The 19,565-nt window shown below is 54.2% G+C and overlaps 2 protein-coding genes across 3 annotated transcripts in view; both read right to left on the reverse strand.

The window, feature by feature from the left end:
• Nucleotides 1-14,709, reverse strand: part of COL6A2 (collagen type VI alpha 2 chain) — a 33,221-nt gene extending 18,512 nt beyond the window's left edge. Inside the window, exon 1 of one of the 2 annotated variants that reach the window (XM_041735000.1) lies at nt 14,560-14,709. The gene's annotated coding sequence lies outside the window, so the exon portion shown is untranslated. The remainder of the gene's footprint in view (nt 1-14,559) is intronic. The other variant, XM_041734999.1, reaches the window with a different exon arrangement.
• LOC121479211 (collagen alpha-1(I) chain-like) lies at nt 34-19,337 on the reverse strand. The gene is made up of 9 exons (XM_041734675.1): nt 19,167-19,337; nt 18,751-18,905; nt 17,469-18,282; nt 17,199-17,256; nt 16,697-16,844; nt 14,560-14,688; nt 13,174-13,325; nt 12,851-13,057; nt 34-482 (listed from the first exon to the last, which is right to left on the reverse strand). The coding sequence occupies exons 1-9, from the start codon at nt 19,335-19,337 to the stop codon at nt 34-36; spliced, it is 2,283 nt and encodes a 760-aa protein (XP_041590609.1).
• Nucleotides 19,338-19,565: the final 228 nt, after the last annotated feature.

A 19,565-nucleotide genomic window follows, 5' to 3' on the forward strand; every position in this document is an offset into this window, starting at 1 on the left:
GGCGGGCGTTGGAGACAACAGAGCACGCGGGGGTCAGCGGGCGGTGACCGGGCAGGGGCGGGGGCTCGGCACCAGGCCAGCCGCCCCAGGGACAGCTGCCACCCGCGGGGGTGCCTCCCCGGGCGGGTCACTGTCCCCGACGTGTCCAGGGCACCGGAGGCTGCCCGCTGCCCGCTTGCAACCAGCGCGGGAGGGGGCCTGGGGCCTGGGGGCTCCGGGACCGCGAGGAGGGGAAGGTGGGACTCGGTTCACACACGCGGCGCTGCCTCCCGAGGTCCCCAGAGCAGGGCCAGACCCGAGGAACACGCTGCCACGCCCGGACTCGGCTGCCAGTGGGGGCGCAGGGATGCTGGGCCCGCAGGCCTGGGGTCGGGGGCCTGAGGAGCCCTGCGGGAAGGCAGAGGCCCAGGCACGCCGGGTCACTTTTCCTGGTGATGCCCCTAATGTGTTTGAGAGGAGGTGGATGGAATCTGGGATGGAATCTGGGGGCAGAATAAGGTTCAATGTCGCCTGAGTTCAGGTGAGAGGAGCTGGTCCTGGCATATTTAGGAGGGGCCAGGCCGGCCCTGCCTCTCCAGCTGAGGTCATGGTCAGGTCAAGAGGCCTTGACCCTGCAGGTAGAGGCTGGGACCCAGCCAGGTGTGACCGTTGCACAGACTAAAGCAAGCCCAGTGGGTGTGCCAGGGAATCCAGGAGGGCTTCCGGCATGAGGTGATGCAGGCAGTCAGACTGAGGGGCTGTAAGAGGAAGGGGAGCTCCCAGGGGGGAGTGGCTGAGGTTGGGGCTGGGAAGGTGGTGGGAGGGGCCAGCCAGGGGACCTAGAGAACCTGGAAGCCAAGAGGAAGTCAGGCCGCAACAGTCAGAGCAAAGAGGTCCAGAGCCATCGACCGCGGGTGACAGCCAATGTGGGTATGTAGGACATCGATGGGCCGGGCTGGGGGCTTGTGGTGGCTGAGCACTGAGACGTGGGCACAGCTTTGGCCCCCAGTGCCCCTCACCCCGCTGCCCCCATGTGGGAGCCGGGAGTCCTGTCCCGTCTGCTGTGGTAGGGAGGTGGTTGTGCGCTTGCCAGCCCTCCATGCATGTGCACACACACCTCACATCACACGCACGCTCACACACACTCAATTAAAGAGGCCCCCATGATAAGGTGCACTGGTGAGAAATGCTACTCTCAAACGAAATAAAGAATTCTAAAAATAATCTACCCAGGAGGAAAACACACGAGCAGTGACAAAAAATATATTAAAACAAACAAACCCAGAGGGAAGAATCATCTAGGTGTTGTGAGCAGCCTCCAAGGTGGGCCCAATATCCATGTGTCCTGGTACTCACACTCTTAGGAAACCCTACATGCTCAGCTATCACTAGCCTATATGGCCAATAGGTCAGCATGCAGACGACAGCTCACAGGAGACACTGGGGCCGTTGCCTGGCCTTCTCCTGGGCTGCTCCCAGGGAGGAAGCGGCACACGAAGGCACTCAGGCAGCCTTGCCGGGCAGGTGAGCCGAGGTAGGAGCACATCCTCAGCCCAGACAGCAGGTGAGCAAAGCCCCGGCCAATCCCCAGGGCTGTGCTTGCACCTCCTAGGGGACCCTGAGCTAGAACCGCCCAGCCACACCATTCCTGACTCGAATCAATTGTGACATAGCAAATGCTTCTTGTTCTAAATTTCTAAGTTCTGGGGTAATTTAGTACATAACAATAGATAACCAACGTAGGCATCAAACTTTTCCTCCACAATATTGTACACAGAAAACCAATGAGACAGTAACTGGAGACTTCTGCGGGGAAAATGAAATGACCCCAAGACACCTGCCTAGTCAACTTAGCTTTCATGCAAAGGATAAACGTCACAGGTATAAATGGAGTCACCCACATGCCATTCCTAAAAAATTCTGCAGACAACAGAGAAATGAATAAAGGTAAGAAAAAGAGCGAAGACCCTTGAAGAATAGACTGAAATATAAAAAATGAAGGAAAAAGGAGCCAGAAAGCACAATATCACATGGATCAGTTGACAATATATGTGAATATTTTAAACTCTTCTGTTAAAGACTAATGTTCTCATGCCCCCCGATGTTTATAGCCACATTATCTACAGTAGCCAAACGATGGAAACAGCCCAAGTGTCCACTGACTGATGAATGGATAAAGAAGATGTGGTCTACACACACACATACACTGGAATACTACTCAGCTGTAAAAAGAATGAAATCTCACCTTTTGCAATGACACGGATGGAACCAGAGGATATTATGCTAAGTGAAATTTCAGTCAAAGAAAGACAAGAACTATATGGTCTCGCTCATATGTGGAATTTAAGAAATAAAACAAAGGGGGTAATAAGAGACAAACCAAAACACAGACTCGATATAGAAAACACACTGATGGTAACCAGAGGGGAGGTGGGGAGAGGGTAAAGTGGGTGAAGAGGGTTAAGGAAGGCATTTGTGATGAGCACCAGGGGGTGTATGGAAGTGCTGAATCACTATATTGCACACCTGAGACTAATATTACACTGCATGTTAACTACACTGGAATTAGAATTTAAAAATGGATAAAGAAGATGTGGCACAGGGATCCCTGGGTGGCGCAGCGGTTTGGCGCCTGCCTTTGGCCCAGGGCGCGATCCTGGAGACCCGGGATCGAGTCCACATCGGGCTCCCGGTGCATGGAGCCTGCTTCTCCCTCTGCCTGTGTCTCTGCCTCTCTCTCTCTCTATGACTATCAAAAATAAATAAAAATTAAAAAAAAAGAAGATGTGGCACATATATGCGTGTGTTTATGTGTATACACAACACACACGTACACACAACAGAATATTGCTCAGTCATAATGAGATCTTGCCGTTTGCAACAACATGGACCTAGAGATTATTAAGCTAAAGACATAAGTCAAAGCCAAATACCCTGTGGTTTCACTTATATGGGGAATCTAAAACACAGATGAGCAAATAAACAGAAACCAAAACAGACTCATAAATACAGAGAACAAGCTGGTGGCTGCCAGGGTGGAGGTGGTGGGGTGGGCGAAGTAGATAAAGGGGATGAAGAGGCACAAACTTCTAGTGATAAAGTAGATGAGTCACGGGGATGAGAAGTGCAGCCTGGGGAACACAGTCAATAATATTGTAACAGCATCTGTGCAGTGACACACGGTGACTACACTTATGGTGGTTGAGCATAGCTGAATGCACAGAACTGTTGAATCACTCTGCTCTACACCTGAAGTCAATATATTTCAACTATACCGTAATAAAAAAAGAAAGAAAAGATAAATATTCCTAAATTGGATCAAAAAACAAAACCCATCTGGATGAGGTTTGTGAGAGTCACACTAGATAGGCTGTCACCGACAGTACCAAGAAAACCAGGACAGGGCGAGACAGAGAGGACCGTGATGAGGGAGTGTGAGGACCCATCGAAGTGAGACAGAGGGCGAGAGATGCTGCCAAGGGCGAGATAAAGGCTGCAGTCTAGTTAGGAGTCTTTATGTATTGGGTTTCATAACAAAAGTGTATAAAGCAAAAGTGGTGAAAAATTGAAGAAAAACTGACAAATTGCAATCATAATAGAAGACTTTAACTCACCTTTGAAACTTGTGGACAGATCACATAAGTAACAAAAAAGAGGATGTGAATGTCATGTTTTATAAAACTTTGATAGTAACAAGTAGGGAATATGCATTTTCTAAATATTTGGATTTGGATAATGTGCATTAGTAAGACAGAAAAAAAATACCTAGAAGTTTGTTTTTTTAAAGGATGCATTCCCTTTTTAGATTTAAAAAAAAATTTATGACAGACACACACACACACAGAGGCAGAGACACAAGCAGAGGGAGAAGGAGGATCCATGCAGGGAGCCCAACATGGGACTCGATCCTGGGTCTCCAGGTTCACACCCCGAGCCGAAGGTGGCGCTAAACTGCTGGGCCACTGGGGCTGCCCAAAAATACCTAGAAGTAAAAAACAACAACAACAACAACAACAACAACAAAACACCTTTCTTTTGTTAAAACTATACAAGAATTAGTGAGAAAACACAATGTTATGCATAAAAACAAATATGAGAAGACCAAAGCTATAATTAGAGGACAATACATAGCCTTAGATGCTTTATGTGGTAAGAGAGGAAATCAGCATAATAAACGAGGCACATAGTTGAAAAGCTAGGGACAGAAATAAATTAACAAAATGAATCTCAGGAAAATAAGAGAAAGAAAAGAATAAGAAATAAACCAATTGATTAAAAAAAACACAACAGTAGAGTTATAAATATATCTAAGAGCTGGTTCTTTGAAAAGGCCAATAAAGTAGAAAAATCTAATCAAAAATAAAAGTGATGAAGCATAAATATAGTAATACACACATTTAGGAATGAGCAAGGTGATAGAAAGGTGAAAAAGGTTTTTAAGAACACAGCAAGTGCAGCTCTAAGCTAATGAATGTGAAAGTCCATGTTCTGGGAACGTCTGGAGAAGAGGTGAGGAGGGATCCCTGGGTGGCGCAGCGGTTTAGCGCCTGCCTTTGGCCCAGGGCGTGATCCTGGAGACTCAGGATCAAATCCCACATCGGGCTCCCGGTGCATGGAGCCTGCTTCTGTCTCTGCCCCTCTCTCTCTGTGTGACTATCATAAATAAATAAAAAAATTTAAAAAAATTTATAAAAAAAAAAAAAAGAGAAGAGGTGAGGAATGGACTGGACTCTGCCCTGCAGGGCTGGAAATACTGGCAGGAGGTTACGCCCCGAGGCTCTGGCCCACAGGGATTTGGGGGAGTTCTTTTGCAGCTTCAGGGACAAATAGTCTCTGCCAGTTGGCCTGTTTCAAAACACAGAAAGATAAGCTTTTCAATTTATTGTTAAACTTGGAAAAACCTGAGACCGAGACGTGATAAAAGAAATACCTAAAAGGAACTCTGTGGACAAATTTCACTTTTGAATACAGTTGCAAAATTCCTAACAGAGGTTAGAGAATAAAATCCATTAGCATACCAAAGATGACTGCCCCCTAACTGGGTGAGGTCAGTTTAGACACACAATGATGCACACTACAAAGTACGTAACAAAAGGCACATTAACATAAAGAGAATCATGTAACTGCTTTAACGGAGCCCTGAAACATCCATTGCTGACGGGAAAAAATTACAAGAAAATATATAGAAAAAGTTATAGATTTTCTTCCACCAGCAACAACCAATTAGGAAACTTAATGGGCAGAGTATTTACCCTAGCAACGAAGACGACATAAAGCTAAGGAGTAAACTTAAGAATCAAAAGAAAGTGCAAGACTTATTAAAAAAAAATCTCCAAAATTTTCTGGGCAGCCCCAGTGGCGCAGTTTAGCGCCACCTGCAGCCCGGGGTTTGATCCTGGGGACCCTGGAGTGAGTCCCACGTCGGGCTCCCTGCATGGAGCCTGCTTCTCCCTCTGCCTGTGCCTCTGCCCCTCTCTCTGTGTGTGTCTCTATGAATAAATAAATAAAATCTTAAAAAAATTTTTTTTCTAAGGAACACTTTGGAGACACAAACATTATTACTGCATGAGAAACACGATATTGAAGAATATGAGTTATTTCTAGCTCAGTCTATAATTGAATGTAATTTTGACTAGAATCTCCAAGACATAGTTTTGCTTGTACATGTTGACAGAATGACTCAAAGGCAGAATAAATAAGAGTAGCTGAGAAAGACCAGGGATAAGGGGTGATGAGGGAACTTGTGTTTTCAACGGCAAATGATACCACGAAATCATAGTAACAAGGTCTCCGTGGGTTGTGGTGGGACAGGCCGCTGGGTCCCCCAGAACTGAGGAGGTAAGACGTGGCCCTCAGAGCAGGGAAGGGGTCCTGGGATGGGGGCTCTCCATGTGGCTGAACAGAGGAGTAATCTCACCTACACCCACATAAATTCCAGGAGAATCCCAAAAGTCTTTGAAATATGGGAAGGATGAAGTGATGAGGAAACATCTACGGTTACTGTGCGTCAGATGCCAGCTACATCCTGTAAGGCCTACACCACCCAGGGCATTGGTCCTCTTCCAACTCCCACCTCACCCAGGAGGACACTGAGACCCGGCGTAGGTAGCTTGCCCAGGGCGCTCAGCTAACAGCCAGGCAGCATGGCTCAGGCCCACACTTTTTTTTTTAAGATTTTATTTATTTATTTGGGAGAGAGAGAGTGAGTGTGTGTGTGTGAGCACAAGTGGAAGGAGGGGCAGAGGGAGAAGCAGACTGCCCGCTGAGCAGGAAGCCTGATTCGGAGCTCGATCCCAGGACCGTGACCTGAGCCGAAACCAAAAGTCAGACCCTCAATTGACCGTGCCCCACTGGGCGCCCACCGGCTTCACTTCAACATTACACACTCTGCTCCTGTACAGGTTCCATCCTCATCTTTTAGTTACTAATGTCACAAAACTACATTTTTATACTTTGTGTGTTCAAAGCATAACCAAATATTATTATTATTATTTTTAAAGCTTTATTTATTTATTTATGATAGACACACACACACACACACACACAGAGGCAGAGATACAGGAGGAGGGAGAAGCAGGCTCCATGCCAGGAGCCTGATGGGGGACTCGATTCTGGGACTCCAGGATCGCGCCCTGGGCCAAAGGCAAGCGCTAAACTGCTGAGCCACCCAAGGATCCCCCCAAATATTATTTTTAATGCATTAGTTTCTGTGGAATCACATACCCTTACCATAATAAATTAGCTTTTATGATTGCTCATGTGTTGATCTTGACTGAGACCTTCAGGTTACTGTCTAGCGTCCTTTCATTTCACCCTGCAGGACCCCCTTCAGCACTTCTTGTAGGTCAGGTCTGGTGGTCACAAACTCCCACAGCTTCTGTTTATCTGGGAGTGTTTTAATTTTACCATTGCTTTTGCTGGACAGTTTTGCTAGATATAGAATTTTGGGGTGATTGGATTTTTTTCTTTTAGCACTTTGAATACTATCAGGCAAGTCTACCAAGTTTCTGATGAGAAATCTGCTGATAATCTTATTGATGATCCTGTGGATATCATGAATCACATCTTGTTATCTGATTTCAAAATTTTTTCTTTGTCTTGGTTTTTTGATAGTTTGATGATGATGTGTCTCCCTGAGTCCCTTTGAATGTATCTACTTGGAGTTCATTGAGCTTCTTGGATCTTATTTTCATGTCTTCATCAAACTGGGAAGTTTTGAGTAATTATTTCTTCAGATACTTTCTCTGTTGCCACCTCTCCCTCTTCTCCCATATGACATGTGGGTCCTTTAGGCTCTGCTCACTTTTCTTTAATCTTTTTTCTATCTGTTCCTCAGGCTCAACAATCTGTATTGTCCTATCTCCAACGTTGCTTGTTCTTTCTTCTTTCTGCACAAATCTGCCTTTGAATTCCTCTAATGAAGACTTCATTTTAGTTATTATATTTTTCAGCTCCATTTATTGATATTTCCATTTTATTCAGACAATTTCTTGATTACTTTAATGCCTTCCTTTAATTTTTTGAGCATCTTTAAGATGGTTGTGTTCAGGTCTGTGGCTACTAGGTCCACCATCGGGTCTTCTTTTAGGAAGTTTCTCTTGGTTTAGGGTCTTTTTCCCCCCATTGAATGGCCATACTTTCATTTCTTTGTGCTTTTTGATTCTTTGGTTGAAAACTGGACATTCTAATAATGTGGTATGTCTGGAAATCAGATTCTTCTTCTCCAGGGCTTGCTGTTTGTTTATTTAGTTATTTTATTGTTGTAGGCTGTCTCTGTGCCAAGGATGAGCCTGAAGTCTAAGTATAAGGTATTTTCAGGTATTTCCTGAGCATACGTCTCCCCCAAACATGTGCAATGCCTGTCAAATTTCCCCTGTATATGCAGTTGCATTAGAATGTCCTAGTCTTCAATGTCTGGTTCAAAAGGAAAGGAAAGGAAAGGAAAGGAAAGGAAAGGAAAGGAAAGGGAAGGGAAGGGAAGGGAAGGGAAGGGAAGGGAAGGGAAGGGAAGGGAAGGGAAGGAAGAAGGAAAAAAGTGAATAGGGAAAAAAGTGCCAACACTTTAAATGCCCTGGAAGTAAATTCGGCTAGAGGAGGAAAGGAAGGACTTGCAGTAATGGGAGAAGGTGAAACATGGGTTCAAGAAAAAAATATCATAGAAAGTATTTCCTCTGATCACAATAGGATGATATTAGAAGTCAGTAACAGAAGGAAAACCAGAAAATTCACAAAACTGTGGGAGTTAACTCACTTTTAAACAACTTGTAGATCAAAGAATAAATCAGAAGGGAAATTTAAAAATACTCAGGAGCCAATAAAAATGAAAACAAAACACACCAGGATGTATGGAAAAGAGTGAAAGCAGTGCTTAGGAAGAAATTTGCAACTATACATGTTTTCATAGAAAAACAAGAAAGAGCTCAGGGGCTCTAGGGTGGCTCAGTCAGTGGGAGTCTGACACTTGATTTCAGCTCAGGTCATGACCTCAGAGTTGTGAGATAGAGCCCCAAGTTCCCTCCCCCTGCTCATGCACAGGTGCAGGATGCACATTTTCTCTCTCTCTCAAATAAACAAATTTTAATTTTTTTAAATTAAAAAAAAACCAACAAAGTGCTCAAGTCAATAGCCCAACTGCAAAGCTTAAGGAACTGGATGAAGAAGAACAAATGAAACCCAAAGGAGAATGAAGGAAATAATACAGAGTAGAGCAGAGTTACATGAAATAGATGACAGAAAAACAATAGAGAAAACAATGAAACCAAAAACTGGTTTTTCAAAAAGATCAACAATATTGACAAAACTTAGATCAACTAAGAAAAAAAAGAAGACTGAAATTACTAAAATCAGAAATTACCACGGGCACATTACTATTGATTCCACAGAGGAGAGGAAATGGAAAGGATTGTAAGAGAGAACCATAAACAACTGTACACCAACAAGCTAGATAACCCAGGTGAAAGGGACAAATTCCTAGAAACACCAAACCTCCAAACCACGAAGGAATAGAAATTCTGAACAGATCTATAACGAGTAAGGAGATTGAATCAGTAACAGAAAATCTTCTGACAAAAACAAACAAACAAACAAACAAACAAAACCCCTAAATCTGATGGCTTTACTGGTGAATTATTCCAAACATTCCAAAAACTAACACCAATACTTCTCAAACTTTTTAAAACAAGTTGAAGAGAAGGTAATACTCCATTACTCGTTCTATGATGTCAGCATTACCCTGATACCAAAGTCAGACAAAGACACTATAAGAAAAGAAACTACAGACTAATATTTCTATTGAACAATGACACAAAAATCTTCAACAAAATATTAGCAAACAGAATTCAATAGGATAGTAAAAGGATTAAACACCATGAGTAAGTGGCAAAGATGATGCAACATACGAAAATCAATCAATGTAATATAACCCACGTGATCATCTCAATGCAGAAAAATCTTTTGATAAAATTTGACAACCTTTCACAATAAAAACCCAAAACTAGGAATAGAAAGAATGCATCACAATATAATAAATATAATTTTCATATATGAAAATTCTACAGCAAACATCATACTCAATGGTGAGAGACTGAAGGTGTTTCTTCTAAGATCAGGAACAAAGCAAAGATGCCTACTTTCACCCCTTTATTCAACACGGTACTGGAAGTCCTAGCCAGAACAATTAGGCAAGAAAAAGACATAGGAGGCACTCAAACATGAAAAGAAAAACTAAATTATCACTGTTCACAGATGATACAATCTTATATGTAGAAAACCCTAAAGATTCCACAATAGGAGCTGTTAGAGTAAACGAACTGAGCAAAGTAGTAGAATAAAAGTCAACACACAAAAATCCATTGCATTTCTATATACTAACAATGAACAACGCAAAGCAATTCCGTTACATCAGCATTAGAAGAGTGAAATATTTAGGAATTACCTTTACCAAGGAGGTAAAAGACTTATTCACTGAAAACTATAAAAACTTTTTGAGAAGAATTAGAGAAGATATAAACAAATGGAAAGATAGTCCATGTTCATGGATCGGAAGACAATATTAGCACGTCAATGCCACTCAGTGTGATTTACATATTTAATTCAATCCCTATGAAAATCCCGAAGACGATTTTTGCCGAAATAGAAAAAGCCACTCTAAAACTCAGAAGAAAGGTCAAGAGACCCTGAGTAGCATAAACAATTCTTAAAGAGAAGACCAAAGCTGGAGGACTCACACTTCCTGATTTCAAAATGTACTGCAGAGCTATAGTAATGAAAATAGTGTGGTACTAGCGTGAAGACAGACATACAGACCAGGGGAATGGAACAGAGCCTAGAAATAAACTCTTGCATATGCATTCAAGTACTTTTCAACAAAGGAGTCATGATCATTCAGTGGTGGAAAGACAGTTTTTTAAAAAATGATGCGGTGAAAACTGGATATCCACAAGCAGAAGAATGAAGTTGGACCCTTACCTCACACCATACACAAAGATGACCTCAAAGTGGATCCATGACCTAAACGTAAGACCTAAATATAAAGCCTTTAGAAGAAGGGTAAGGTGAAATATTCACAACATTGCAGTGGACAATGATTTCTTGGACATGACACCAAAAGCACAAGCAACTAAAGAAAAAATGGGCAAATTGAACTTCATGAAAAACAAAACATCTTATGTACGAAAAGACACTATCCACGGAGTCAAAAGGCAGCCCTACAGAATGGGAGAAAGTCTCTGCAAATGACAGATGTGATCAGGGATTAGAATCCGGGCTATATAGAGAACTGCTGGAACTCAACAACAAAAACTTGGTTCAAAAATGGACAAAGGACTTAAACGGACCTTTCTCTACAGAAGATATTACAAATGGCCAATGGACACCTTAAAAGATGCTCAGCATCCACCATAAAAAAAAAAAGATGCTCAGCATCACTAATTATTAGAGGAAATACTAATAAAAAATTATAAGGATATCACCTAACACTCATTATTAGGATGGCTAATATTTAGAAACTCCAGAAAAGAGCAAGTGTTGGAGGATGTGGAGAATCTGGAAGCGTTGGTGGGAATGTCACATGGTAGGATCTCTGTGGACAACAGTACGGTGGTTCCTCAAAAAAAGTAAAAATGAAATTACAATATGGTCTAGCAATCCCATGTCTGGCTACATACCCCCCTCCCCAATTAAAAGCAGGGTCTCAAAGGGAGATTTGTGCACCCAACTTCATTGTTCACATTAGGGATTTCCACAATAGGTGAAACAGAGAAGAATCCAAGGGTCACTGGCGGATGAATGGAGAACCATAACGTGCGCGTCCACTCAGTGGCATGTTACTCAGCCTTAAGGAGAAAGGACATTCTGACACCCGCCACAACATGGGTGGGCCTTGAGGACATTATGCTCAGTGAAATAAGCCGGTGACAAAAGGACAAATGCTGTATGATTCTAGTTATATGAGATCCTTAGAATATCTAAAAAACTCATAGGGATAGAAGGTAGAGTGAGGCTGCCGGGACCGGGGCAGAGGGAATGGGGAGTTAGGGTGTAACGGGAATAGAGTTTCAGTTTTTCAAGATGAAAGGCATTTCCGAGAAGAATGGAGGTAACAGTAGCACAACAATATGAATGTGCTCAATACCACTAAACTCTACACTTACAAATGGTTAACATAGTAAATTTTACATTATGTGTATTTTACCACAATTTTTAAAAACCGGGAAAAAAAAGTTCTTACAGGTTGGGTACGACTGAGCACTTATTAGGAACACGGGGGAGATCCTAACCAGGCAAATGGTCAGTAACCAAAACCCACTGATGCACAAAGACCGGGGACGTGCAGACAGGCCAGCAGCACCCCACTCCTCATCTGTGACACGGGCACACGAGGAAGAACACGCGGGACCGAAGAGCAGTACCGCCCGCTGTGCAGGACGCCAGCGCCCTCTGACCAGGCAGGGAGGCCGTGGCCTCTCCCGAGCTTCTGACCCAGAGTCCGCTCTCCCAGCACCAGGGGCCCCTCGCAGCTCGATCCTACCCCCACTGGCTTATTTCAGCGCTGCCATGGGCCACAGCAAGGCTGACGGGGGTGGGGGTGGCCTCGGTCACCCGGGAGGGTGTGCAGAAAGTCTGTGCAGAGTGCTGCTTTATGATATGGCCCTGCCAGCACCCGCCCCTGGGTGCCAGCACCTACCCTGGGGCACCTGCACCCACCTTGGGGCACCTGCATTCATCCCTGGGGCACCTGCACGTACCCTGGGGCACTTGCACTCATCCCTGGGGCATCTGCACCCGTCCCTGGGGCACCTACACTTGTCCCTGGGGCACCTGCACCCACCCTGGGGCACCTGCACTCATCCCTGGGGCACCTGTGCTTGTCCCTAGGGCACCAGCACTCATTCCTAGGGCATCTGCACCCACCCTGGGGCACCTGCACTTGACCCTAGGGCACCTGCACCAATCCTGGGGCACCTGCACCCGTTCCTGGGGGTGCCAGCACTCATCCCTGTGGTGGGGGCTGGGTTCCCCAGGTGATGTTCCCTGAGCAGCATCCCATGACCCCTGCTTCCTTGCAGGTGTGCTCCACACCAGGGACTCCCCCATGCCCTGTGGCTTTGCACAAAGTGCGAGAGATGCCAAAGAAAGGAGCTGCTCATCCCAGCGCTGGCTGCCCCTTCTCTGGCGCGGCCTGGCCCAGGGGCTCGGCTGAAGGCCCCCCGCTGCCACAGCTCGCAGGAGCCCCGGGCCGGCCCTGCTGGCCTGTGGTGCAGGCACTGCCCCGTGCAGGGGCCGGAGCTCCGCCCGACCAGGTGGCCCAGGGCCCTGGGCCCCACCTCCCTGCACGTTGCCTTCCCTGTGGGCTCCCAACGACACGCCTGACCACGGCCCCAGCCCTGCTGCGGGCTTCGCGGCCTCCGTCCGTAGCAGCGGGTGGCAGCCTCATGGTGGCGGAAGGGCCCAGCGCCCATCAAGTCCTGAGTCCTGCTGAGGGGACACGCCTGGGCTCTTGTGCCCACCTGCCCCAGCGTGGCCTGGGAGACGGTGGTCACCGAGGCTGGGGGCTCAGCCACTGCCGGGCCCTGCCCTCCTGCCTCGGGGTGACGAGGCTGGGAATACACCCCAAAGGCCTTTTTTGTTGCCATTAAACAAATGTAAGATCATCTCTGGGCCCAAACTCCTTTCCCGGAAGAAAAAAATGCCCACTGTGTGGGCGCAGCTTCCCCGGCCTGGGTGTCAGACTGCAAGTGGAGCCCCTCTCCTGGGCCCGGGGCGTCCCTGCGGGCGCGGCGGGATGGGCCACGCCGTCGGGCCTGGTGGTTGTTTCTGCGCTGTCATCAGCCTCAGCGCTCAGCTGTCTGGGGGGGCCCCCACCCCAGGGCCCCAGGGTGCTGCCGAGCTGAGCGAGGAGTCCCGCCAGGGTGGGTGGCCGAGCCGGGAGCGGGAGCCATCACAGGCTGCCTCGGCCTGGGCTCCTGCTTCACTGCAGGGTCCTGCTGCCCCCTCCTTGTCTCCCCTGTGGCTGGGGTGCGGGGATGCCTGGGAGGCACGTGCGGCCTCAGAGGGGTGGGGTGTGGCCCTGCTGCTCCCGGGGTGGGGTGGGGGGTGACCGGGAGAGCTCGCTCTGGCCACGGGTGCCCCTTCCAGGAGAACAGCCTCTCTGTGGCCCGGGGGGAGGGCCGGTGCCCCTGACACCCTGGGCCCAGCTCCACGGGAAAGTGCTGGGCCTGCCTGCGGGGTGGGTGACCCTGCTCCCTGCCCCCCGAGTGTGGCCTCTGGCTCAGAGTCCCCCCAGGAGCCGGCGGGGTCCGTGGCACATACTGAGCTGAGCCCCTGGGGTATTTGCTGACCACTGGCCTTGGCCATGGCTGGGTCTCCCGAGCTGTCCCAGCCGGCGCCCCACGGCTGTAGGGTCTGAGCCCCGAGCCCAGGGTTAGGAGGATGCCCCCCCTCCAGAAGGGGCCACAGAGGGAGCAGCCACAGTGAACTTGGCCCTGGAGGCCTCTGAGGACCGCGCACGAGGAGCTGGGACAGAGGCCCTGGACCTGCCCCCCCCCTTGCTGACCCGGGGTGGGGGGGTCCCAGCTCTGGGGGGATCCCAGCTTCTGGGGGGGGGTCCCAGCTTCACAGGGGGGGGTGTTCCAGTTCCATGAAGGGGGGGAGCGGGGAGGTTCCCAGCTCCAGGGTGGGGAGGTCCCAGCTCCAGAGCAAGGTGTCCCAGCTCCGGGAGGGGGGGGAGGTCCCAGCTCCGGGGGGCCCTGCTCCGGGGGGGGGGTCCCAGCTCCGGGGGGGGGTCCCAGCTCCGGGGGTGGGAGGTCCCAGCTCCAGGGCAAGGGGTCCCAGCTCCGGGGGGGGTCCCAGCTCCGGGGGGGGGAGGTCCCAGCTCCAGGGCAAGGGGTCCCAGCTCCGGGGGGGAGGTCCCAGCTCCGGGGGGGTGTCCCAGGTCGGGGGAGGGGAGGTCCCAGCTCCAGGGCAAGGGGTCCCAGCTCCGGGGGGGGAGGTCCCAGCTCCGGGGGGGGGTCCCAGCTCCGGGGGGGGAGGTCCCAGCTCCGGGGGGCCCTGCTCCGGGGGTCGGCGGCGGCGAGCGCTTACCTGACCTCGGAGCGGAGCGGCCGTGGGCTCTGGCGGAGCTCGGAGCTGGGTCGAGCGCTCGGCGGAGGGAGGGGCCCGGGGCCGCCCACTTTATACCTCCCGCCCGGCCGCGCCCCGACGGCCCCGGCTCTGCGGACGGCGGGAGGCGCTGCGGCCCCGCGGATGGCGCGGAGGGGGCGGGAGCGCGGGAGCCCGGGAATGCAGGGGGGAGGGGGAGGGAGGGGGAGGGAGGGAGGGGAGGGGCGGCGCGGGGGCCGTGCGGGGGCGCGATGCCGCCTCCCCTCGGGTGTCACCGCCCAGCGGGTCCGCAGCGCCCCCCGCGGCTCAGGGCCCCCCTGGACCGCACCCGCCGCCCCACCTGGGGTCCCCCCCCGCCGCCCCTGCTCCTGCCCCTGCCCGGTCCCCAGGGCCCCGAGCCTGGGTGTCGGAACCCTGCCCTGCACCCGGACAGCCCCGCGGTGCCGGGGCTCCCCCTGCGCCCCCCTGCGGCCCCCAGCACCCCCCTGCACCCCCTGTGCCCCCTGCGTCCCCTCTGCACCCCCCAGCGCCCCCCAGCGCCCCCCTGCACCCCCTGTGCCCCCCTGCGCCCCTCTGCGGCCCCCAGCGCCCCCCAGCACCCCCCTATACCCCCTGTGTCCCTTCTGCACCCCCCTGCACCCCCCTGCGCCCCCCCGCGCCCCCTGCGTCCCCCCTGTGCCCCCAGCACCCCCTTGTGCCCCCTGTGTCCCCTCTGCACCCCCCTGCGCCCTCCTGTGGCCCCCTGCACCCCCCTGCGCCCCCCCAGCATACCCCTGTGCCCCCTGTGCCCCTTCTGCACCCTCCTGCGCACCCCCTGCACCCCCCAGCGCCCCCTGTGCCCCCTCTGTGCCCCCCTGTGCCCCCTGCGGCCCCCCAGCGCCCCCTGGCTCGGTCCTGCTCCACAGCCGCGCTCCCACCACCCTGGGCAGACTGTCCCCCGAGGCTGAGGGGCAGGCTGGGAAAGGGCGGGGGCAACAGGCCAAGCCTGGGGTGCTGCGGGGCGGGGGGCGCAGGGAGGTGCCCCTCTTGGCAGGGACTCCACAGGTGGGCCTGGGGCTGGGCCCTGAGGCCACCGCACGGCCCCTGTCTGAGCAGGTGTTGGGAGTGGGGGGCCCAGGGTCAGGTGGGGCTGGGCACAGGTCCCAGGGCTCTGGGACGGCGGGGAGGTGCAGCCCCCCTTATGAGGAGCAGTTCTGTGAGTCTCTGACTTAGCGCCCCCCCAGGCCCCCCAGGAGAGAGTTCCCGAGCCTGTTGGTCACCCGGGTGCCCCCGTGCTGCCCTCCCTGCCCACAGGCCGGCTGGTCTTCCCACTTCCCGTCTGCACCCTCACTGAGCACCCAGGGCCCTCCACCAGCCAGGCTATGAGGCGGCTGGGGGTGGGGGTCTAGGGGGGCATCTTTGTGTTTCAGGGAGCCCAGTCATGGACCCCGGCTGTTCCAGGAGGGACAGGCCACCCCTGCTCTGGTGTCCCAAGGGCCTGCAAGTAGTGCCCTGGCCCCAGCAAGTGGCCGCCCAGCTGCCCCTGGCTCCCAGAGCCCCCTCCGTGCCCCCACTGCCGTCCACCCCCCGCCCCGGGCAGTACTGCCCACTCCTTTCTTCCCCCACGGTGCCCTTCCGTGTGCAGTGGGTCCCCCGAGCCAGGGGCACAGAGGAGGGTGTGCGTGCGTGTCCATGTGCACTCAACGCCACGGCGAGTATGGACTCTTCCCCCAGAGACCTGCCAGGTCGACGGGCGACTGGATTCACCCAGAGCGTCACCAGGGCCTCCCCGTTGGAGGGGGCTCTACGGGGCCAGGTAATAAAAGGGATCGGCTGAAGCGTTGGTGACGGGGGCGCCCTAGACCACCCAGTGCCCGTTTCCCTGGCTCCCAGGTGCTGTCCTAACTCCCGTGCTTGGCCATTGGAGTGCTCAGGTTCCGGCCTGCGTGGGTGTGGGCGTGGTGGGGGGAAGCCCAGGGGGCTGTGACGCTGCCCCCTCCGCAGCCCAGACGGCCACACACCATACTGCCTCCCTGAAGCTTGAGGCCCGGAGGATGTGGGGCGGGGGCGCCCAGAGACCCGAGAGCCCAGGCCCTGGAGGGTGTGCAGAGCGCTGGGGCTCCCCGGGGAGCCAGCCCACCTCCTCTGCTGCCGGCACCTGGGATTCTGGTTACCGCAGGGTAGTGGGGCCTGGGACCCCGGCAGGACACCACGCGGGCGGCGGGGCGGGCCGAGGCTGGTGTGCTGGACGCCCGGCCGCACGTGCACCCCGGAGCGGGAGCTGAGCCCTGCGAGAGCCCAGACTCCGTGCTCCGGGGAAGCTCTTGGGGACCTGGTGGTCAAGGCGTGCGGGGAAAGTCCCCTGGGATTGACTGGACGGCAGATGGCCGCAGGTTGTATCCCCTACACAGGCCTGGTAGGGCTTTGGGGTTCTGACGACGATTCCACGCTTAGAAGTACTGCTCTGTCCCCCCCTGTCTATGCAGCAGGCCCAGGCTGGGTGCAGGCAGCCCTGCTGGGACCAAGAGGTTCTGGAAGTTTCCGTGAGGGAAAAGGCGCCCTGTGGAGGGCCCTTCGGGCCTGGCCGGGACACTGCCTCGTTCTGTGCAGGGTCCATCCCCGTTCGCCGCTCCAGGCGGTACCGATGGCTTCATGGGACAGCAGCTTGACGCCTCCCAAGGAGCGTGTCGCGGCCAGATGCTGCGGACGCAGCTCCAGAAGCCCCCGTCGCCCTCAGCTGTGGAGGGAGAGGCCGGGGAGCTGACGACACCTTCCCCAGGCGACCTCTGCTGCGGCGGGCAGGCCCCGGGGTGGGGGCCTGTGTCCTCCGTTTGCAGGGCGACCCCCGCACACAGCCTGCCAGTCCTGGTGCCGCCGCGGCCTCCGCATGGTGCCGGTTCCGTCGGACTCACCAGCTGAGGCCCCGCCAGGTGCCCTCCGGGCTCGGGCAGCGGGAAGGGGTCCCCCGCGGGACGACAGGGCCGCCCAGCTGTGGCTGGCTCCCGTCTGGGCCTCCGGACCCTCCGCTTGTCGGCCGCGGGTCTGTTGCCCTTGATCTGCTGGTGCCCCGGAGCCGCCGGCGGCCGGTCCTCTGGCTCCTCATCAGGCCCGACCCGGACCCTCCCCTGGAGAGCTAGGCCCCCCTCCCTGCGTGTCCCCCCTCGGTGGTGGTGCTGGCCCCGCCCCGCGTGTCCCCTGGGGCCCGTCTTGGTGGTGCTGCAGCCATGGGGGGGTCTCCAGGGCCCGGAGGTCAGAGGCGGGAGGGGGTGCCCAGGCCACCTCCCTGGCCAGGCGTCCCCAGGCTTCGCCCCGCTGCTGTCCCGGCCCAGGGCCTGCAGAGGTTGGTGTGGACACTCCCCGCAGCCTGGGGGCTCCTCGGTCCTGTGTCCAGGGACGAAGCCCAGCCAAGGTCGTGAGACCCCGAGCTCTGCTGCGCGACCCAGCTTGTGCGGAGGCGGCCATCGGGTGCGCGGGGTGGCCTGTGCTGGGAGCCTGGCGGTGACCGCGGGACAGGTGTGGGGGCTGCAGGCGAAGAGCCCCAGCCCCGGGCGGTGCCGCACCCCGGGATCCTTCCCTGCCCGCCTGGTCTCAGGCCTCGGGGGCGCCTTCTGAGCCGAGGAACCCTCCGGGGCTTTCTCACGCTCCGTGGGTCTTGTGGGACCGCCCTGGACGCCGGGGCTGTGCTCTGTGGCCTCAGAAATGCACTTGGGAGACGCCTGTTTTCCTCTGCTCCCCCATGGGGCTCCCCCCTCCACCCCAGCTGCCCTCCTCTTCCTCCAGGGACATGAGAATGTACAAAACCCTCAGTCCCGGGGCACCGGGGGGCTCAGCCAGCTGAGCGGCCGCCTCCGGCTTGGGTCATGACCCCGGGGTCCTGGGATCGAGTCCGCTGGAGCCCCCTGCGCCCCCGCCCCGCGGGAGTCCGCTTCTCCCCCTCGCCTCCCCGCCCCGCTCGAGCTCCATCTGCGGTCTGTCTCTCAAATAAGCAAACAAAATCTTTTAATCGCCCCCAGCCTCGGGCAGCACGTGGGAGTCAGCGTGTCAAGGTGCGTGTTCCCGCTGGTGATGGAGAGCGGGCGTTTGTTTTTTCAAGCCAAAGCTACGTCGTCGTCGTTAGCTTCAGTAATCCCTCCAGGTCCCTCCGGGTCCCTCTGGGTCCCTCCGGTCCCTCCGGGTCTTGGGCCGAGCGCTTACACGACGCTGGCGCTGGAGAGCTTGTCCTCATCCCCGGGGAGCCGCGCCTGGGCCTGCAGGGGCCGCGTGCTGCGGGTGGGGGGGTGCGCCCGGCGGGAGGGGCTGCGGCCAGCGACGGTGGTGCTCCCGGGGCGTCCGCTTCCTGTGGCACCGGGCTGTGGGCAGACGGTGGCTCCGGGTAAAGCGGAGACGGGCTGAGAGCTCTGCGCCCTGGCGTCGTGCCTGCCGAGCCCCCCTTGCGCACCCGACCTGGGGACAGTCTTAGGGCGCGGGGGTCCTGGGGTCACGGCCCGGGGAAGCGCTCCGGGAGGGGTCCTCGCCCCTCTGTCCCCTCCAAGCGTATGTAAACCTCATGAAGCTCGTTTACAAAATGTCTCAAAATATTTATGCCTCATTCAAAGCTCCTCTTTTCTAACCGTGCCTCCCTGCATCCAAGCGGCCACCAGTATGCCACTCGCCTCCGGCCCCTGCTGGCCCAGGAAGGCCCCACCGACCCACGCCCCCGGGGCTGCCCGGCCTGGGCGTGACAACCCCGGGGAGCCCCACCCCAGGGCTTCTCGGGGCTCTGCTCCGGGAGGCGGGGCCATTGCGCCCCCCGAGTCCCAGCCGAACCTTCCCTACGTGCGTCTTCCTGAGCAGAGGCCACGGGCTTCTCTGGGTTCTCGAGGCTGCGTGTCGTTTCGGAAGCATCGGACATTTGCAACCCACTGGGTCACAACACGCACAGAAATCATCCTGTGGGATGTTTCCGTGGTGATTTAGGAGGTGCAGAGGGGTCCTCCTCCCCATCACTGTGTCCCCTGCCACCGCCCCTG

This window comes from Vulpes lagopus, chromosome 20, assembly GCF_018345385.1.
Source record: "Vulpes lagopus strain Blue_001 chromosome 20, ASM1834538v1, whole genome shotgun sequence".
Lineage (NCBI taxonomy): Eukaryota > Metazoa > Chordata > Mammalia > Carnivora > Canidae > Vulpes > Vulpes lagopus.